This window comes from Carlito syrichta, unplaced genomic scaffold (assembly GCF_000164805.1).
Source record: "Carlito syrichta isolate Samal-C Ts95f unplaced genomic scaffold, Tarsius_syrichta-2.0.1 Scaffold303169, whole genome shotgun sequence".
Taxonomy (NCBI): Eukaryota; Metazoa; Chordata; class Mammalia; order Primates; family Tarsiidae; genus Carlito; species Carlito syrichta.
This window is the reverse complement of record NW_007247265.1, coordinates 163,974-182,696: the sequence shown is the minus strand read 5'-3', so window position 1 is coordinate 182,696 and position 18,723 is coordinate 163,974. Positions and strand designations below refer to the sequence as shown.

Genomic DNA, 18,723 nt, shown 5'->3' with positions numbered 1-18,723 from the left:
TCGTCCTCGCCGCCCGGGGCGGGTCCGCGTGAGTTCCTCGTGTGGGGCCTGAGCGTCAGACCACGGCCTTTGGTTTCTCCCGGCCTTTGCGGAGTCGAGGCGTGTTTGTGGCCCGGGCCACGCGATGTCGGCGGACGCCGAAAGTGGAACGGGCGCGGGGAGCTGGGCGCCAGCGAGCCTCTCCCCGGCTTTCTCCGAACTCTTCCTCGTTTCTAAGCATCGTGCTGGTGCCCTGATCATCGCCTCCCCTTCCCTTTTAAAAGCTGTCCTTTCCTTTCACCTAGTCCCGGTTCTCTCCCTTTCCCAGGACAGGGAACTATTAAGGCCATATCATCTAGGAGTGCCTTTTTCCGAATAATAGGTTCGCCAAACATTTTTGTTATAGGAATCTTTTAAAATGCATCCAGTGCTTTGAAAAGTTCATTGCATAAGAAAAGTTCGTTATATGCATTATTTTTTCAGGCGCATATGTGTTTTGGAAACCAAGACTTAACTGAATCCAGAAAGCAGCTTTAACACTTTTTAATCAATGAGATATTGTCTTCTCGCTCTGTAGCTGGCATTGAAGTGGTTTCCAGTTCTCTCTGAAAAGACTTTCTAAGCTTCTTACAGAACTACTTAAATTCCAAGCTGACCGTTTTTGTTTTTAATAAATGTTCATTGACATAAGCATTGGACAGCTGGTGAGCTGTGTTTTAATTAGATACATTTCCACCCAATGTGTTTACAGCTTGAACTTGGACATAGCATAAACCTGTGGGGGTGAAATAGGAAGACCATCACTGGCTTTTTATGCTCCATACTTGAACAAGAGACAGGAAAATCTCAGGGTTGCTCCGGTTGTGAAGCTCTGGTTTGTAAACACGCTCTGGGGTCTTGCTGCGGTCACTTGGGTGTCAACATGCCATGACTGAAAGTATTTTTTCATGTCCCTCCTGATGTGACTGAGTAAAGCCACAACCTTACAATTATGCCTTGGACCTGAGCTCGCTCTAAGCCTATCTGAAGCACAAGGAAAAACAAGGAAAAACGGCTATTTTTGGCTGCCTGCCTAGTATTTGACTGAGATAAAGATAAGGTATGGCTGCAGGCCTTGACAAATCTCTTTCAAGAAATGTCATAAGGTTTTATTTTGTATTTATTTCTTTTTGTGGTGACAGGGTCTCGCTCTGTTGCCCAGGCTGGTCTCGAACTCCTGAGCTCACGCAGTCCTCCTGCCTCATCCCCCTAAAGTGCTGGGATTACAGGTATGAGCCACCACAGCCAAGAAATGTCACAAGGTCTTTAAAAGTACTGAAGCCTTTTGGCTTGTTCAGAGATTTACGAATCTGGGGCGGTGGGGTCTGAGTGGTGCAACTCAAGCTCAGGCTCCCTTTGGAGAGACCTTGCAAAATAAGAACTGGGAGTTATTCCTCAATTATCTGCAGTACAGTTTGTGTTGATCTGTTTAATGTGAAGGCCTGAGGTCAAATCCATGGCAAGGAAGGTAATAGATGTCACAGCAGCATGTGAGAAATGCTGTTCAAAAAACAGCTCCTGCAAGCCCAGAAAAAGAACGGCTTCCAGCAGGGATGGGGAGGGCTTCTTCTCGCTAGACTTCCAGCCATGGTGGCGTGGAAGCCTTCAGATGGTGACAGGATTTCCGCTAGGGTGAAGGGCGCTGCGAAGGAAGCCGCAAACCGGAACTGGGAGTGTTCCTGCGGCACGTCTGAGTGAGCAGAGGCCGGGCAGGTGGGCCGCGGGGGCTGCGGCAAGCCGGACCTGCGTAGCAGAGGAGGGCCTTGGGCAGGAAAATGGCACGGACCAAACTGGACTGTGAGGAAACCAGGTGGAAAGCAGGCTGAAAGAGGGAGAACTGAACTTCGGAGCTCCTCGGGAAGAAGCCTAGAGGTGTTCCTGGGAGAGGTGAGGGAATCCGCAGCAGGGTGGCGTCCTGCCAGTGTCAAAGAGGACTCCCATGGGGTACACTTTTCTGGAGCAGAAGCCACAGCAATTGTCGATTAAATATTCGGGTTGGGGAAGATGATGAAAACAGAATCGGAGAGGATACACTTTTTATGGAAAACGTAACTAGGCAAAAAAAAAAAAAAATTAAAACGACAGCCCTGGAATTTAGAAATTGTCAACGTTACCGTTTTGGAATATCTCCTGTGTAGGCACAGTGTGAATGCTGTCCATTCGGTACCTTATTTAATCCTTCTTAATTCTCTGTGAGATGATCAGAGTCTCTTTTATACTTAAAAAAGGTGAGATGTTGAGTTTAACTCCCTTAAGGTCTCAGACCCCACCAGGTCTGTCTGGCTCCGAAGCACCATTTAACCATTACCCTCTGCTCTCTGTGTGTACATGCACGGGTGGGCACTCTCCTTCCCCCCAACCCCCCCCCATGGAACACATTAGATTCTGGTTTGCTTTTGGGGGATGCACATTGCACTTATTTTCCCGGTCAGTATGTATGGCAGTGTCTCCAGTGACCATGTGGTGTGCCATTGTATGGCCGTAATAAGTGACATTTTGGAGCTTGCTAACCAGCCACTGGGAAAGTGGAGTTTGTTGCAGCACTTGGGAAGTCAGGAGGAAGGGCTGCTCTAGGAAGGAAGGTAGTTGGCCATGACATCAGCAGAAGAGTATGTTAAACATTTCACAATGTGGAGCTGGAGCAGAGATCTTGGCCTGGAGATACCTGATGGCAGACACGGTGAGAGCAGAGGGAGAGTCAGTCTCAAAGGGAGGAGAGACCTTAAAGACCTTGAGGGTAGAGCCTGGGGAAGCTGGTGTCCTGAGCGGGGAAGGCGAGGGGAGTCTCATGGGCACAGGGTCTGTCCCACGATGGATGACGCCTGCTCTGCTCTGAGAGTGACGGTTTCAACTCCAAGTTTCAGTACCTCCTGCTGTAGTCACGACTGTCTGTGGAATCCTGCACCACTGGGGTCCATTTGGAGAGCTTTGAGGGTCACACCGATGCTTGTTGCTCTATGGACGAATAAGGTCCTTTTTAAATAAGTTGATGATGATTTTTACCTCAGAGAGTGTAAGAGAGTTGATTACTGGGTGTATGTTAGGTGTAGAGTGCTGTGGTGGATGTAATAAGAAATATCTAGCTGTTAAGGAGCCTGGTAAATGTGGGCATCTTTGCCACAATGGGATTGATTGCTTTAGTTCAGAGTAGTTTCTTGTTTTTCATGACCAACGGCTTCATTTTGGTAGTAGAAACTCAGTCTGAACTAGCTTTTGCAAAGGGAGAGTCTTATATGGCTGGATGTGACACTAGAACCAGGACAGATGGGGAACCCTGGACGTTCACTGAGGTCTTCTCCTCCTCTCCCCGACTGTTTTGCTTTTTTCCCTCCATTTTGGAGCCTGGCCGCTAACAGCTTCCACACTCAGTTTTGGCCACACTGCTTAGCTGCAGTTCGTAAATACTGTGGGAGGACGCCATGTGGCCCAGCTTGGGCAGCCTGGCCAGCCTGGGCCGGCTAATTGTGATGAGGACAGGACTGTATTTTATAAAGATGGTGTAACCATGTGAATGCATAGGGACTGGGTATTTCCCAAAGAAGAGACAGATTGCAGACATGGAGCAGAGGGCTGCTGGGCAGCCAAAATGCTAGATGCCTACCATACATTTCTTTCCATATGAATATAATAGTTTGCCCTCAAGGGTCCCACAGTTGGAAAGATTTTTATCTGCTAAGTTGATTGCTAGCTTTGCTAACTAGATCTCGGTTGACTTTTCAAATATTTGCACATGGTTAAAGGATGCCCTTGACTCCGGTGTCAGCTGAGACTCCTGGCATATAAACATTCCTTGCAAAGATTTTTGCACAGACCGCCCTGCCTAGCAGCTCTGGGAGGTTAGGTCATCAACTTTATATCTAGATATCCAAAGGAGTCATGCTAGATTGTAGAGACCCTCAGTCCTTGGGGCAGGGCGTCTTCAGTGAGCTGCATGCCTAGGGATTCTTGAGTTCTGCTTCTCCCATGATCAGCGGCAAGTTCTAGTAGCTTTGCCTTGGAATCTCTTGATGCCTCCGTTTTTCTTTAAACTGTCAGGTATTTTGGTCTCACCGGTGCAGAGTGAGAAGTCATCTTACACAAAACTTTTAAATTCATGAGCTGCAGTGCTGAAGAATGGAATCCAAGAAAAACAAAGTTTAATTTCTGAAACCAGTATTAATGAGCTTTCCCACGTTAGTTGAAACAGCAAGTAAAAGCATAATGAGCTCGTCCAGTGAACTGGATTCCAGGAGATAAGCATTAACTCGAATCGCCAGCACCCTAGTGGAGTGCAGTTCTAATCCCAGATGTGAAACAGTGTCTTGCAGAAGAGATTTTAGCCTTTAAAAGAGGTTATGACGGAGGTCCAATCTTACATCAGGCAGTGAAGTACCCACTGGAATAAAAGCATTAGCTTCCAGTGAGGCATTCTTGTTTGGCTTTGGTCAGAGGAGACTGGGAATGTCTAGGGACTGTTAACACTGTCTTTTTGTTTCCACTGGTCTTTCCACTAGCATGGTTTAATGCAGCGTTTTCCCAGAGTGTGGACCATAAACTCTGGAATTCCCTAGGCTGCTTGCTAAAATGCAGATTTCTGGGCCCTGTCCTATACCTGTGGAATCAGCATCTGGGAGAAGGCAGAATCTGCATTTTGAACAAGTTCTTTAGACTCGAGAAACACATGCATTGGGCATTAGGAGCTTGGATTCTGTTACTAAACTGTGATGTAATTGGCAAGCTACTCTACTCTTTGGGGCTACAGGGCTCCTACTGGGAAAACAGGAATTAAATACCATAAAGGCTCATTTTGGCTTGTAGCAGTATGATTCTCTCTTCTTCATGCCTCGATAGGTCTCTCTGGTGCCTAAAGAAGTAGTTTGTTGTGTCATAACCTTTGGGCATGGTCTTTCCACTAGCATGGTTTAATGCAGCGTTTTCCCAGAGGGTGTCCCCAAGGACACATGCACAGCTGTACCTGGTTGTGGTTAAAACCGGGAGCGAAAAAGCATGAATTGTGCAAGTTTGCTATTCGTGGACTCAGTCCTTCAAATATTAGGCTGTCTACAACAGCTCTTAAGACTTTCAGGCCGTACATTTCCCATACTTGTCCCTATCCCAGTGTCCACCCAATGAAAGCAAAAACCAAAAAAGAATTATGATATTTCTGTGTATGTAAGCACACCCGTGTCTGTGGGATGGGTGGGGGACAGTAAGGGCGGGGTGTGGGATCACTGGCCTGGCTTCATTCACTTGATCCTGTTCCAAGTGAGGTGGGAGTCCTTGCCCCAAGACTTGATGTAAAGGATTAAAAGGTTTCTTTTATATCATTAGAACTGTGATCTATTATTATATCTACCTATAGAGCACTCTAAATTTTTTCTCTCTCACAAGTGTCTTGGAAATAGCACAACACTTCTTCTTCGATTTTCCTTTTGTTTAAAGGAAAATGTAAATGTACCCAAGTGGTGGGCACTTTGGGCACCTCTTCATTTGCAGGGGGCCTCACATGAGCAGTAGTTCAGACATTTCTGCACCTCACAGGCATTGAGGCCCCCTCCTGCTCCGTGTCCTGGTCTTGACGATATTGCTGCAGCTCCCTGAAGCCAAGTAGGCAAGGATGTTGAGGGAGGGCTTGAGAAGGGGACCGCACTTCCCTTGCAGACCTCTCCCACCGATGCAGATGGCAGTTTGGCAGTTTTGTGCTCCTGAAGTGCCCACGTAAACTCATGGAGGCTGCAGACCCTGCTTTGAAAAGCCACGTTTTTCATGATTCTGTGGAGGAAACCGGACAAACCACAGGCTCCGTGAGCAGGAAGCGAGCTCTGAGACTGGCTGGTCAGATATCTGCCCCTCTTGGCCACATTGTTCTCCACACAGAGCCCCGCCTCCTGCCCTCCTTGGTCTTTGTCCACACCTTCCCGATGTTTCCAAGTGCTGCTTGGACAGGGCTCATAAAGGTCGAGTGTTCTTTCCTGTGGCTCATTCCCCACAGATGGTCACTCTCTCCCCAAAACTCTGGAGACAGAAAAACCCTCTGCTTGGCTTTCGGGTCTGAAGAAATTCGTTAAGACATGCGGCCTTTCCTATTTTGTGAACACTGGCTTCACTCCCTGGATTGGGCCTGACATCCACACGCTTGCCTAGTTCTGTAGGTGTGTGCATTCTGGGTTTCAGGGATTCGGCAGGGAGGCACTGTCCCTGACCAGAGGAGCCTGGGGAGATGGGCAGGCCCTCTGTCCTCTGACCATAGCCCCCTAGTTGAGGGGTGATCTTGGGAATGCCAGGAGAGGCTGGGCTGAGAAAGAAGATGGACCAAGTACTCATGAAAGTATTCTTAGGCGGTTGACTGGATTAATCCAAAGGGATTGATAAAGTTTCTCAGCTTTAACTTCTAGTAAGGTAAATATGGATAGGTATAACTCACATGAATAAAAGCTCCCTGGGAGCCTCAATTGTACTTAGAATTGGAGATAAAATATCCAAGTTAAACACTGTTAAAAGAGACATGGCAAGGTGTTTAACATCCCCCATAACCACAGGTATGCAGGTTAAAACAATAAGATATCAGGTTGTACCTAAAAGACCAACAAAGATTTAAAAGAATAATTGTAGTCACAGTGAGGGTTTGGAGAAATAAACCCTTTGGTGCACTGTGGGTGGGGTATAAAACGGTACCCTTTTTTTGGTTTGGCAATACCTATGACATTGAATATATTCCTTCTTTTCGACCTGTCATTGCATTTTTTGAAATCCTGAAATAGCTTTTTATTAACTAGCAAGCAGAACTGCGTTATAATTTTTAAATATTTTTCTCGTTGCGTTGTCTTGCTTCGAGTTGGAGGCCCAGGACTGGGGAGGATCGGAAGCGTGCCTTGGGCCTCCTTCTCCCCTTCTGCTCCTTGTCCCTGCAGTTTTGTCTTCATCAGTGTGTCTGACAGAATTAATCATGCAAGAGGATAGCAACACTTGGACGTGGAGGCGTATTTTAGGAGTTTTTATAATAGTAATAGAATTGTAGAATAGTAATAGAACAATAATGCAGCTCTTGAAAAGAACATAACTATATATACAGACATAGAAAGATGTACAGTATAAAGTAATCACAGAACAGTACATATATAAATTTGTGTTTATGGTAACAGTAGCTTAAAAAGAAAATGAATATGCATAGTGCCTTGAGGAGTGTGTGGTAAACTGTAACAAGTGGACATCTTTAGAGCAGCGGTTTTCAAAGCGTGGTCTGGGACACCTGCAGGTCCCCGAGATCCTTTCAGGGGTCCATAATGATGTGGTGGTGATATTGACAAATGTGACTGTTTTTCTGGTTGTCATCTGAGGAAATGTAATGACATTTGGAAGATATGCATAATTCATTGAACACATTTTGTACATTTTCCATATAACTAGAGCTTGATATTAAAAGATCCATTCAAAGTGTGAGACTGATGGGTTTTAGTGTAACAGAGGATGAAAAGTTCATTGATGTATTTTCAGACTCCGCACTGCAGCCAACTCAAGGGTGGTAGCCAAGAAGAATATCCACGATTGTCTGAGAAGGGGATTGCAATACTCCTTTCTTTCCCAAGTACACATCTGTGTGAGGCCAGATTTTCTTCATTTATTTCAACCGAAACAGCATGTCACAAAGGACCACAGGCAGAAGCAGATAGGCCAGACATTTAAGTAAGACTTACAAAAATGTTACTGCCCATAAGAATGTTACTTGTGTTCACACGTAATGGATTTATATTTAATCGATTAATAAGCATTTTGTCATTTTCTCAGCTTTAATTTCTAATATGGTAAATATACTTAAGTATAGCCCATGTAAACAAGAGTTCTCTGGGACCCACAATGATTTTTAGGAGTATAACGGGGTCCCAAGACCAAAGTATTTGAAGTCTGCTGTTTTATAACAGGGGATTATGGGAGACTGGTTTATATAGTTTTGAATCATTTGGATTTTCAGTACAATTAGAATGTTTTATTTTTATGATCAGAAAAAAGGAAAAGAATGTACAAAGACATTTCTTAAAGAAGACAGTCAATTCCTTTTCCCCATCTATGCCTCGGACAGAACAAGGGGCAATCGGCTTAGTTTGTGCTCACGTTACCTGAGGATGGCGATAAACAAGAATGTCATGAGAACTGCGAGGAGGCCGAATGGGCTCTGTGTCCGTGTGGATGACCTCACTTGTAAGCAGAAAGCCCAATTCAAAACTGCTTACCTAGTAGAGGAATTTACAGGGACGCGTCGGGGTGGGGTGGTTGGGTTTGGCTTCATCTGGGGGCTCAGTCATGTAACCTGGTTTATCTTCTGTGTCTGAACCATCACTGCTCTCCAGCGTGTCGTCCTCAGCATGGTAACAGATTAAGTGACCAAATAACACAAGAGTGGAGGGATTGTTGCATAGGGGACCACATTCTCGGAAGCTGAGTGGTGAGCTCGGGGTCAGAGCCCACCAGGGTGCTAAGAGTCCTTTGGAGATGTTTCTGTCCAGCTCCGGTAGCCGGGTCTGTAGCCCCTTCTCAGCTGCATCAACACTGATGAAGTTTTTTCCTTTGTTTCCCCTTTTCTAAACAGCATTCAGGGCAGTCCTTCCATCAACAGAGCCTTTATCGGATGACATCGGGCGCGTCCAGGGTGGCATGGCCGTAGACAACACATCTTTTAGCAGAAACCAGGTTACAGTCCATTAGGTCTCTGCTTTCTTCAATTACAATCCAGTCCTGCAGATACAAACCAGACACTTGGATTTGATTTGAGTCACGTGCAAGTCTTTTCTAAAATAAATCCACACGCCATCTGTATGTACTTACTAATTATGTTTTAAAAAGATAACTATGAAATTTTCTCATTGTAAATGGATGCATATTCATAGTAGAAAACTTAGAAGATTCAGAAAAGCCAAAAATAGAAATTGCCCATGACCCCAGCCGCTCGGGGCACCCCTGCTGACACTGGGCCATCTCCCTTCTGGTCTAAGCAGTGCAACAGTAGGGGCTGAGGGTCACCGCGTGCATGTCGGAGTCCTGCAGACTGGACGCCAGCTCCCCTCCCCCTGCCCTGCGGACTGTAGGGTCCCAAGCAAGAGCCTTTGTCATTCTGTGCTTGAGTTTCCTCATTGTCACAGAATGAGTCCCTACCTCACAGAACAAGGTTGAGGAGGAACTATCTGTGTGTGGCTGAGATTTTTTTTTCCCTCTACGGTGAATCCCTAGAAATGATCTAGTTAGCTGGTTAAAAGTTAGGTGATATTTGAAGACTTTTGATAGATATTGCCAATTAGTTCTCCAGAGAGGTTTTGCAAGTATGCAGTACTCCTAGTGGTATACATCCATTATATGTTTTCCCTTTAGTATTACAAGTTTTTAAAATTAAGAGAAATATGTTTGTTAAGAAAATAAGCAGTATAATAAGCAATTCATGCCATGAATTAAACAAGTAGTAAGTACTCCTTCATGCCCTCTGCCCATTCCTGTTTTCCAGAACTCCCTGTTCACGTGTCTTCTTTCAGTCCAAAGCTTGCACGTGCATGTGTATATATATGTCTAGTGAGAGCCCACTAAACAAATGCTTCTTTTTGGTTTCTTAAATAAGACAATATTTTTCTTAAAAATGAGTTTTTTATTTGTACATAATATCAACTTTTTCATGATGTTTTGCTTTGAATCCACAAACTTTTTTTTTTTTTTATAAAGACTACTCTCGTCTTCTAAGCCTTCTCTCCTAGTGGTCTTGTTGTTATTGTCTCTTTTGAAAAGTTGGGAAGAACTCTCTTCCCTACAGCAGCATCCAGAGATATTCAGAGACTTTAAGTGACCTGAAATCCAGTTGGGAGCCACCACCCTGTCTGAGGTGTTTCTGTGTGTGGAGCCTCTTGTGAAGGTTGAAAAATCCCAAGGGAAGGGAAGCAGTTTCAAGGGTGGTTCAGGACTGTTTGGCCCCATTGTTGGGGATGCTGTGGCTTCGCAGGCCACCTGTGTGCTGCGAAGGGCGGGGAGGGGTGAAGGGGAGCTCTGGCCAGGGAGAGGAAGATGGTCAGGAAGGAAGCCGGAAGCCTGAGCAGAGAACGGAAGGACTCGCATCAGCAGCTTACAGTGACGAACGGAAGCTCGTCGATTGTTCTTAATTGTCTTCAGAGTCTAGAATAAGGGAATACAAACTGCAGGGTCTGGGAGTTCTGTCTTTTCCTCAGATGAGTGCGTCTGATTGTCAAAAAGTGTCCAGCTGTGAATTAGGAACCAGCCAGCCTTCAAGGACACGTGGGAGTGCACCTTAAGATGGCAGTCTTAGCCGGGCTCGGTGGCTCAGCCTGTAATCCCGCGCCTTTGGGAGGCTGAGGTGAGTGGATTGCCTGAGCCCGCGGGTTCCAGACCCGCCTGGGCAGCGAGACCTCATCTCTACAATAAATCAAAAAATCAGCCGGGCGTGGTAGCGTGCGCCTGTAATTCCGGCTACTCAGAAGGCTGAGGCGGAAGGATCACCGGAGCCCAGAAAGTCGAGGCTGCGGTGGCTGGGAGCGGCCACTGCACTCCAGTCTGGGCGACAGAGTGAGACTCCAACTCAAAAAAAAAAAAAGAAAAAAAGATGGCAGTCTTCTCCTGCTTGTGGAGTTGCCTGCTGGGGGCTCCCCACCACCCTTTTTGCCTGGAAGGGTGGGGAGTTCTTGCTCGTAGTGACCTAGCCTTGTCCTGCAGCGGAATCCTCTTGGACGGCCCCTCTGTCCCTTTCCCACGTCCCGGCCCCACATGCGTTCAGTGTACAGACACTCACTTTGGGCTCTGCTCTATAGCGAGCACTCCTGGAGAATACTTAGTTGGGTGTCTCTGGCTCCCCGATGTGGTGGGAACCACGTGGACACTCAGTGGCCTGACACTTTCCGCAGGGGCACCTCGGTGTGCTTGGTACTCAGGGATTCTCGCTCAGCCCTGCGCCTCTGTGGCGGTCTGAGGAGTGTGGCCAAGGGTCTGTGGGCCCAGCACCACCCCACTGCCAGGCTGCTTCTGCAAGCTCATGTTCCCTGGGAGGGTGTCCGAGATCGCCACAGCCGGGCATTTTTACGGAGTCCTCGGATATCTGCCTGTCTGCTCTGGGCTGGGGGCTGAGGGATCCAAAAGGGAGAGGGGGCCCCTGCCTTCAAGGAGCTTGTCCTGTGTTAGGAGTAAGAAGAGCCGTGCACGGTTTATCCCTATGGTGTAAACCGGAGAGTCGGGAAGGCAGTAAGTCAGGCCTAGAAGGCAGGGGAAGAGACTGAACACGGTGGCTGAGTCAGTGGAGGAAACACGGAGGGCCAGCCGGGTGGCCAGGGAGGCTTTAGGAGAGGCAGCGGGGCTGGATGGGGTGGGGCGGGGGAAGCTTGGGTGAAGGGGCCTCCCCCTGAGCGTTGTATGTGGTGCAGGGGGGGCGTGAGGGACGTGAGGTTTAAAGGATGGAGCCAGGCCAGGTGACAGAATCCTGCCTGAGGACTTTCAGCTTCCCCCTAGAAAACATAAGTGACGGTGTCTACCCAGCCGCAGCTGAGGAAGAGGTGTCCTGGCAAGCAGGTCAGGTTTGCCATGTGGCAACTTCCCTCAGGTCCTCCCATCTGACTTGGAGGATTTCTGCTAAGTCAGAGGAAGTTTAGTCTAGTGTGGGAAGAAGCGGCGCGGAGAAGCTGAATGTGAGCCGGCATGTGTGTGCACGTGCATGTGTGTGTTTAAATCCTCGTTAAATCCCCCTGACCTGTGGACATGTGTTCAGTTGCGTAATAGGGGTGTGTGCAGGATGGTGCCGTATTCCTAGGTGGGTCAGACCTCCTTTCTAGGCCAGCGTCTCGCCTGCCCACCGGGCGACTCTGTGAGTCATCTGGGTGCCGCCGTGCAGAAAGGCCTGGCACGATCCTCTGCTCGCCACTCCCAGCCTGGTGTGTGTCCTGGGCAGGCCTGGGAATGCTTTGGAAGCGACACCTGCAGGAGAAAAGCCAGGAACCCCATGTCTGGCTGGCATAACATCACGTGAAGTCGGAGCCTTTGAAACCAAGAGGGTTTCGGCTCCTGCTTTCACCTGGGCCAACCTCAAGCCGTCCCAGAAAGGTGGAAACCAGACTTGAGCCGGGCTCGGTGGCTCAGCCTGTAATCTCGTGCTTTGGGAGGCCGAGGTGAGTGAATTGCCTGAGCCCATGGGTTCGAGACCCACCTAGGCAACTTGGCGAGACCTCATTTCTACAATAAATAAAAAATTAGCCGGGTGTGGTAGCACGCGCCTGTAGTTCCAGCTACTTGGAAGGCTGAGGCTGAAGGATCGCTGGAGCCCAGCAGGTCAAGTCTGCGGTGGCCGGGAGCGGCCACTGCACTCCAGTCTGGGTGACAGAGCGAGACTCCAATTCCAAAAAAAAAAGAAAACCAGACTTGTTCCAACGGCGTGTTGCTCACTGCTACTTAGGGGTTTTGCCATTATTCATTCCTGAGATGAGGGTGTTCTTGGGGTACCCAACTCTACTGGTGTCAGTGACTCAGTAGAAGAATAGCCAAGTTTCCAGATGAACCTTTTCCATGATTTTTGAGCAAATATTGGTGTGACTCTGGGAGAGTGTGACTTTCTTTATTAAATTAGTATTCCTTGTATCAAATCCTAGAAAAGATAGGTACGTTTGAGTTGGCTGAGTCAGACTCTTGGGGTCTGCTTATTGTGCTCAGATCCAATACTATAAAGGAATCTTGGAAATAGGAGCAAGACAAGAAGACTTGGGTGATTGGTGGGCCAGACTGTCGTAATTCAAATAGTGAAGGACCTGAGGCATCTAGCCGGGAGAAGAAGTCAGCTTTTTGCTTGTTTGTTTAAGTCGGAGTCTCACTCTGTAGCCCAGGCTGGAGTGCAGTGGCACAATCATGGCTCACCGCAGCCTCCACCTCCTGGGCTCAGGTGATCCTTCCACCTCAGCCTCCTGAGCAGCTGGGGCTACACGCATGTGCTGCCGTGCCAGCTAACTCTTTGATTTTTTGTAGAGATGGGGGTCTCACTGCGTTCCTCAGGCTGGTCACAAACTCCTGGGTTCGAGCAGCCCTTCCCACCCCAGGCTCTCAAAGTGCTGGGATTACAGGTATGAGCCACTGAGCCTGGCCTGTTTGTTTTGTTAGAGCGTAAGGGTGGTGAAAGGTAAATTGCCTTCTAATATTTAAAGAGCGGTTAGGAAAGAGTGCAATTAGATCTGCTTGTGCCCTCGCTGGTCATACCTAGGGCCCTGTCAAGGGCCCTGGAACCTACAGGCTGGGAGATTCTGACTTTGTATAAAATAATCAGGGTGGTCTGAAAAGGAATGAACAAGTTTGGAAATCCTCCTTTTTGGGTTTTGAGGTCAGACATCGAGGTCTTTCCCCACCTGAGAGTTTCCAGTGACCTCGTCTCTCTGCACAAGTTTGTCACTAGTTAATCTTCATCCTGCTGATGGTGCTGCCGACTTCTGACCAAAGGCGGCCAGGTGGCTCCTTCTCGCAGACCTGCGCTGCTTTCTGTACCGTGTTGGGGCGGGAGAGGAGAGGAGGGCCCTGGGAGCTGCGTTTCCAAGCCTGTGGAACCTTGCTGCGCCCGCCGCCCACCACCCGCTCCCCGGGCGAGGGTCTGCGGGCGAGCAGAGGGGAGAGAGATGGTTGAAGTAATGACGGCCACAGTGAGAGCAGCAGCTGCTATTTTCAGGAGCTGAGCCGTTTGTCCACCCACAGTCTCATGGCCGGTGAGCGGCAGAGCCGGAATTTGAACCCGGTGGGCAGGCAGGCTCTGGAGCTGCCACTCTATTCTGTGAGCTTCTGCTTGGCTGGCCTGAATGCTGTGCTTAAGGAGAATGACTGTAAGTAGCTCAGGGAACAGAAAGACGTTTATGCTGAGAACCCTGGCTCTCCATTCGAACTAGGCAACTAGAATCATCTGGGTAATTTTTAGGACACAGTTGCCAGATATCCTCCCTCCATCCTCCTCCCCTCTTTCTTCCCCCCCCCCAAAACTTGAATCGGGACGAAGAGCCAACGGTGGTGTCTGGCCTTGGTTTGGGGGCCTGGGCATCCCTTGGCTTGCCATCGCGCATCTCTTCAAGGTGTGCTTTTGAGAGCAGGACGCCACTCCACCTCTGAGAACAGCCCGGGAAACTCTCTGGATGCTGGCAGTTCGTTTGGCCCCAAGAAGCGATACTTTCCTATGCAGGGTCACAGGGTGTTTGAGCGAATCATCTATGATCCAACCTAAATTCCTTATTGCAGGGGACCGGGGAGGGTGAGGACCTCAACAAAGCTGTTGAGAATGGCAGAGCTGGGCCTGGAGACTGGGCCCCGACTTGTGATCGAGGTCTCTTTCTTAGAAAGTCATCTTTTAGAAATTCCGTCATCATGAGGAGTCCCAGTGGTAACAACAGAACCTACCTCTCTATCTGGCAGCCTTCTCTTGAGCGTTGTAGAAAAATGTGCTGTGTAATACAACTCTGTTCTTTTTTTAAATGATCTATTCAGGCTGCAGTAGAGAGAGAGCCAGTGTTCAGATGGCAGTTTAGAGAGGCGTGCGCCCGAGTACCAGCTAATTAGGAGGCCCAGGAGTTTGAATCCAACCTGGACAATATAGACTCTGTCTCTAAACAAGAAAGCACCACCACCAACAACAACCAAAAAAAACAAAGATACCTACAGTGCGTGGAGGGTATGAAGAATAATCTGAAGTCAGACACCCAATCTTGTCTGACCGTTTTTGCCAGGTCTCAGCTTCCCTTTGTGAAAACCGAATGAAATTATGTGGAAAATTGCATTGCTAGCTAAATGAGTGGTTGTGGCAGTTATAAAAACTATAAACCAGCCGGGCTCGGTGGCTCCGCCTGTCATCCCACGCCTTTGGGAGGCTGAGGTGAGCGGATGGCCTGAGCCCGCGGGTTCGAGACCCGCCTGGGCAGCGAGACCTCATCTCTACAATAGATCAAAAAATCAGCCGGGCGTGGTAGCACGCGCCTGTAATTCCGGCTACTCGGAAGGCTGAGGTGGAAGGATCGCCGGAGCCCAGCAGGTGAGGCTGCGGTGGCTGGGAGCGGCCACTGCACTCCAGTCTGGGCAACAGAGTGAGACTCCAACTCAAAAACAAAAAAAACTATAAACCCTGCAATGCCGTGTGTTTATGTGTGTACGTACCCAGGCATCTTTAGCCCAAGAAGCATTTGAATACTATTTCTTTCAATGGATGGATATTTCATGTAATCCTCCCAATAGCTGTATAAGGGAAGTTATTATTATTCCATTTTGCCATCAACCAGGGGCCAAGAAGCAGAAGACAGGTCTCCTGGCATCTTGCCGAGTTCCTTCCTGTTGCAGCTCAGAGCAGGCTGTGGAACAGGGCTGGTCAGCACTGCCAGGGCTGCTGGGAAGCACAGCCATCCACTGGCGCGTCAGAGTCTGCTTGATTTTTTTATTTTGTTTTGAGCCAGTGTCTTACTCTGTTGTGCAGGCTGGAGTGCAATGGCACGGTGATGGCTCACTGCAGCCTCCAAACAGATCCTTCTGCTTCTGCCTCTTGGGTAGCTGGTACTTCAGGTGTGTACCATCAAGCCTGGCTAATTTTTTTGATTTTTTGATAGAGACCAGGTCTCCCTATGTTGCTCAGGCTGGTCATAAAATCCTAGGCCCAAGCAATCCTCCCGTCCCGATCTCTCAAAGTGCTGGGATTCCAGGTGTGAGCCACCACACCCATCCACAGTTTGCATGTTGAACAAGATCCCTGGGTGGTTCTCATGCACACTAAAGGTTAAGATGCCCAGGTCTGTACTGCATTGCAAGTGTGCTAGCCTTTCTTTCTTGGGATTGGCGTCCACGATGTGTTTCATGTCCTGGCTGCGCTCTTTTCCCTGGGATGTGTGGTGGGGATGGGAGGAATCTGAAGACAAACACGTACGTGACTTTTATAAATGTGCTTGGTTCAGTTGCCACTTGCTTTCGTGGAAGCCGTTTCCAGGAGAAATTGCAGAGGGGCTTCCTCTTGGGAGGCTTCTTCATATTCCGTCAGCTGCTCTGGGAAGGGGCCCCACCACCATCTTGGGATGAGATTGACCCTGTCTGGAGGGGATGGAGTGTGACCTCTCCGACCACTCCTGGAGAGCCTGCTGCCTGAGCTGGTCAGAGGTGGGCGCTCCAGAGAGTGGCACCTCACACTGATTGGTGAGCCGCTGTCACCAGCAGGGTGCAGTGTGTTGCTCCTGGGAGTGGAGAAGGACAGGTCTGCTGGGATCCCAGCGTAGCACAGGGAAGGCAAATGTGGGCCTCTCTTGAGTCGGGCTGAGGAAACCATACCCTTGTTTCTTGGAGTCCAGAGAGAAACAGCTGGCGCTCCCAGAACACGCACTGCTGTTGCTTCACTGGGTGTGCTCAGGAGCGACAGGAAAATCCTGCAGGCTGGACTGGCTGCCCCACAGCTGTGCTCCTCCCCGACACGCTGAGTAATGTCTGAGGTGTGGGCATGACACAATTAGGGTGTTCTCAGAACTGGAAGTCGAAAGCGTCCAAGCGATGCTTGGAATGGTTCACTGGATGGAGAATGTGCTGGCAGGCGTAGGCTGCCGGCTGAGCGTTCACCTGCAATTCAGCTCCAGTGCTGACTTCTTGTTTTTCCCTCCCCCACCCTCCCTCAAGGTGGGCCTGCGCCAGCTGGACATGTCCTTGCTCTGTCAGCTGTACAGCCTCTACGAGTCGATTCAGGAGTACAAGGGTGCATGCCAGGCAGCCTCGAGCCCAGACTGCACGTACGCTCTGGAGAACGGCTTCTTCGACGAGGACGAGGAGTACTTCCAGGAGCAGAACTCCCTCCACGACAGGAGGGACCGAGGCCCTCCTCGGGACTTGTCACAGCCACTCTCCCTGCTCTCCAGCGGCGACTGGATTCTGGAGTCCATCTAGAGGGCCTCTGGAGGGAGGCGACTGGCAGGGAGGCCCTTTCTGCCGGACACGCTGCCAGCCTGTGCTTCCAGAAAGCGCCTCCGTGGTGGAGGGTCTTCAGTCTTGTGGGACCAGCACCCCAGGTTTAACTTGTAGGCAGGGAGCTGCAGGTTGACACCTGGTGGCGGTCTGCTTTGATGGCTGCGGTTTCTGCTGGAGTGACCTAGGGGGGCCTGGCGGTGCCCTCGACACCCTTCTCTTGAGGCACCCTGCTGAGATTCATAGTGAGAACACAGCAAGAGGATCCCTGCAAAGACCCGAGTGGGCATTTTGTGTGTGGTGACGTGTAGCTAGCTACTTCTCATGGATGGTAGGTTATCTGCACCCTTTTCGTTTTGGGGTTCCTACTTCCAGTTTGGGATGCAATAAAGCCAACATTTTACTGCCTCTCTTCCTCACTGTGGTCTGCAGCTTTTCTTGCTGTTTGATGAGAGTTGTTCAGCCTCTTGGTTCAGCCTTGTTTATTTGTAAGCTGCATTACTAACTGTCCATGTGACTCGATGAAAGCTTTTTACTGAAAAGGTAATCATTTCCAGTCATACCCATCAACTGCTTTCTCTCAACCTACCAAACGTTTATATCATTCTCCGTCCGTCAGATGTAGGAGGAAGGAAGATAATATCATATGTCGAGTGGAAAAAAGAAACTGGGGCAAGCTAATGTTTTGGGTCATTCATTGTAAGATGGTCAACGTTTTTGCTTTTAGAGATTCTGAATGTAAACTAGTATGCTAGAAAGCAAACCGCCCTCTACTCAAAACAGCGATTTCCTTAAGCCTTAATATATTTATTAAAATACTTTATGAGAACCTTCCATTTTGTAGGTTAAAACTCTGAGGATAAAATGCTAAACTACCTGTCTGTCGTCACGTATTCTGTTCCGGATTCAGAATTGTCACCTTTCATAAGTTGAATTCTTTGAGTCCAATCCAATAATGAAAGAAAATTACAGTTTGTGTTCCTGCCGTTAAATGCCTTTGGAAGAAACCCTGCACCTTTGCTGAGATGAAAGAACCGTTTCAGCAATAGTAGATCACTAGACACAGGAGATCTCAAGCACTGTTCTAGCTTTGAACGATCCAGCCTCCTTGCTCCTCCTCTTTCTTTTGGTGTGATAATACTCACCGGGCCCTTTTCCGGACAGGGCTAGGAAGTACACCTCAGCCTCATGAACTGACAGGGGTCACCCTGGATCAGGACCTGGGGAGAGACAGAGAGGGAAGAGTCCACTTCCTGTGTTGAAAGGAGTTAAGATGAGGGGTGGCAGTGAGTTGCCTTTAGCACAGGATGCACTGCTGGGGGGGTGGGGACAAGACAATTGAAAGCAAAAAGACCCGCAGGGCTAAGTCCAGGCCACTTGCCGGAACCTGTTCCTTTGCGGTAGGCCCTGCTTAACAACAAGTTGACCCCTCAGGTCAGCTGTTCTCAACCCCGAGCCCATCAAGAATCACTTGGAGAGCGTTGAGAATAATGCTAATGCTGGGCGCCCGCAGACTTGCTCCATCTGGATTTAATGAGTAAGGGATGAGGCCTGGACATCCGCAGGTTCCAGAAGGTCCTTCGGGTGATTCTGACGTGCCGCAGTGCTGAGGTGCAGTCTTCAAGGTGTGGTGCACGGATCAGGTGGGAATCTCATCCCACCCCGGCCCTGCTGAATCCAGCCCTGCGTCCTGGCAAGATGTTCCTGACGACTCTTTTGCACAACATTTGGGAAGCTGCCTTATGTTGGCCGAGTGCCCTGTGCTTCAAGATCACTGCCGTTCTCAGGGCTCCTGGGGTCTCCTTGCAGTCT

General features: G+C 49.0%; 1 protein-coding gene across 1 annotated transcript; it reads left to right on the top strand.

Annotated features, from left to right (window-relative positions):
- The first annotated feature begins 124 nt into the window (after positions 1 to 124).
- FAM89A (family with sequence similarity 89 member A) lies at positions 125 to 16,964 on the top strand. The gene is made up of 3 exons (XM_008057954.2): positions 125 to 227; positions 1,721 to 1,905; positions 16,630 to 16,964. The coding sequence occupies exons 1-3, from the start codon at positions 125 to 127 to the stop codon at positions 16,891 to 16,893; spliced, it is 552 nt and encodes a 183-aa protein (XP_008056145.1). The 3' UTR covers positions 16,894 to 16,964.
- Positions 16,965 to 18,723: the final 1,759 nt, after the last annotated feature.

Coding starts and splice junctions, on each gene's coding strand:
- FAM89A (XM_008057954.2), top strand. CDS start 125: ATGTCGGCGGACGCCGAAAGTGGAACGGGCGCGGGGAGCTGGGCGCCA. Junction 228..1,720: donor CGTTTCTAAGCATCGTGCTG/GTGCCCTGATCA, acceptor CTGAGTGAGCAG/AGGCCGGGCAGGTGGGCCGC. Junction 1,906..16,629: donor TAGAGGTGTTCCTGGGAGAG/GTGAGGGAATCC, acceptor CCCTCCCTCAAG/GTGGGCCTGCGCCAGCTGGA.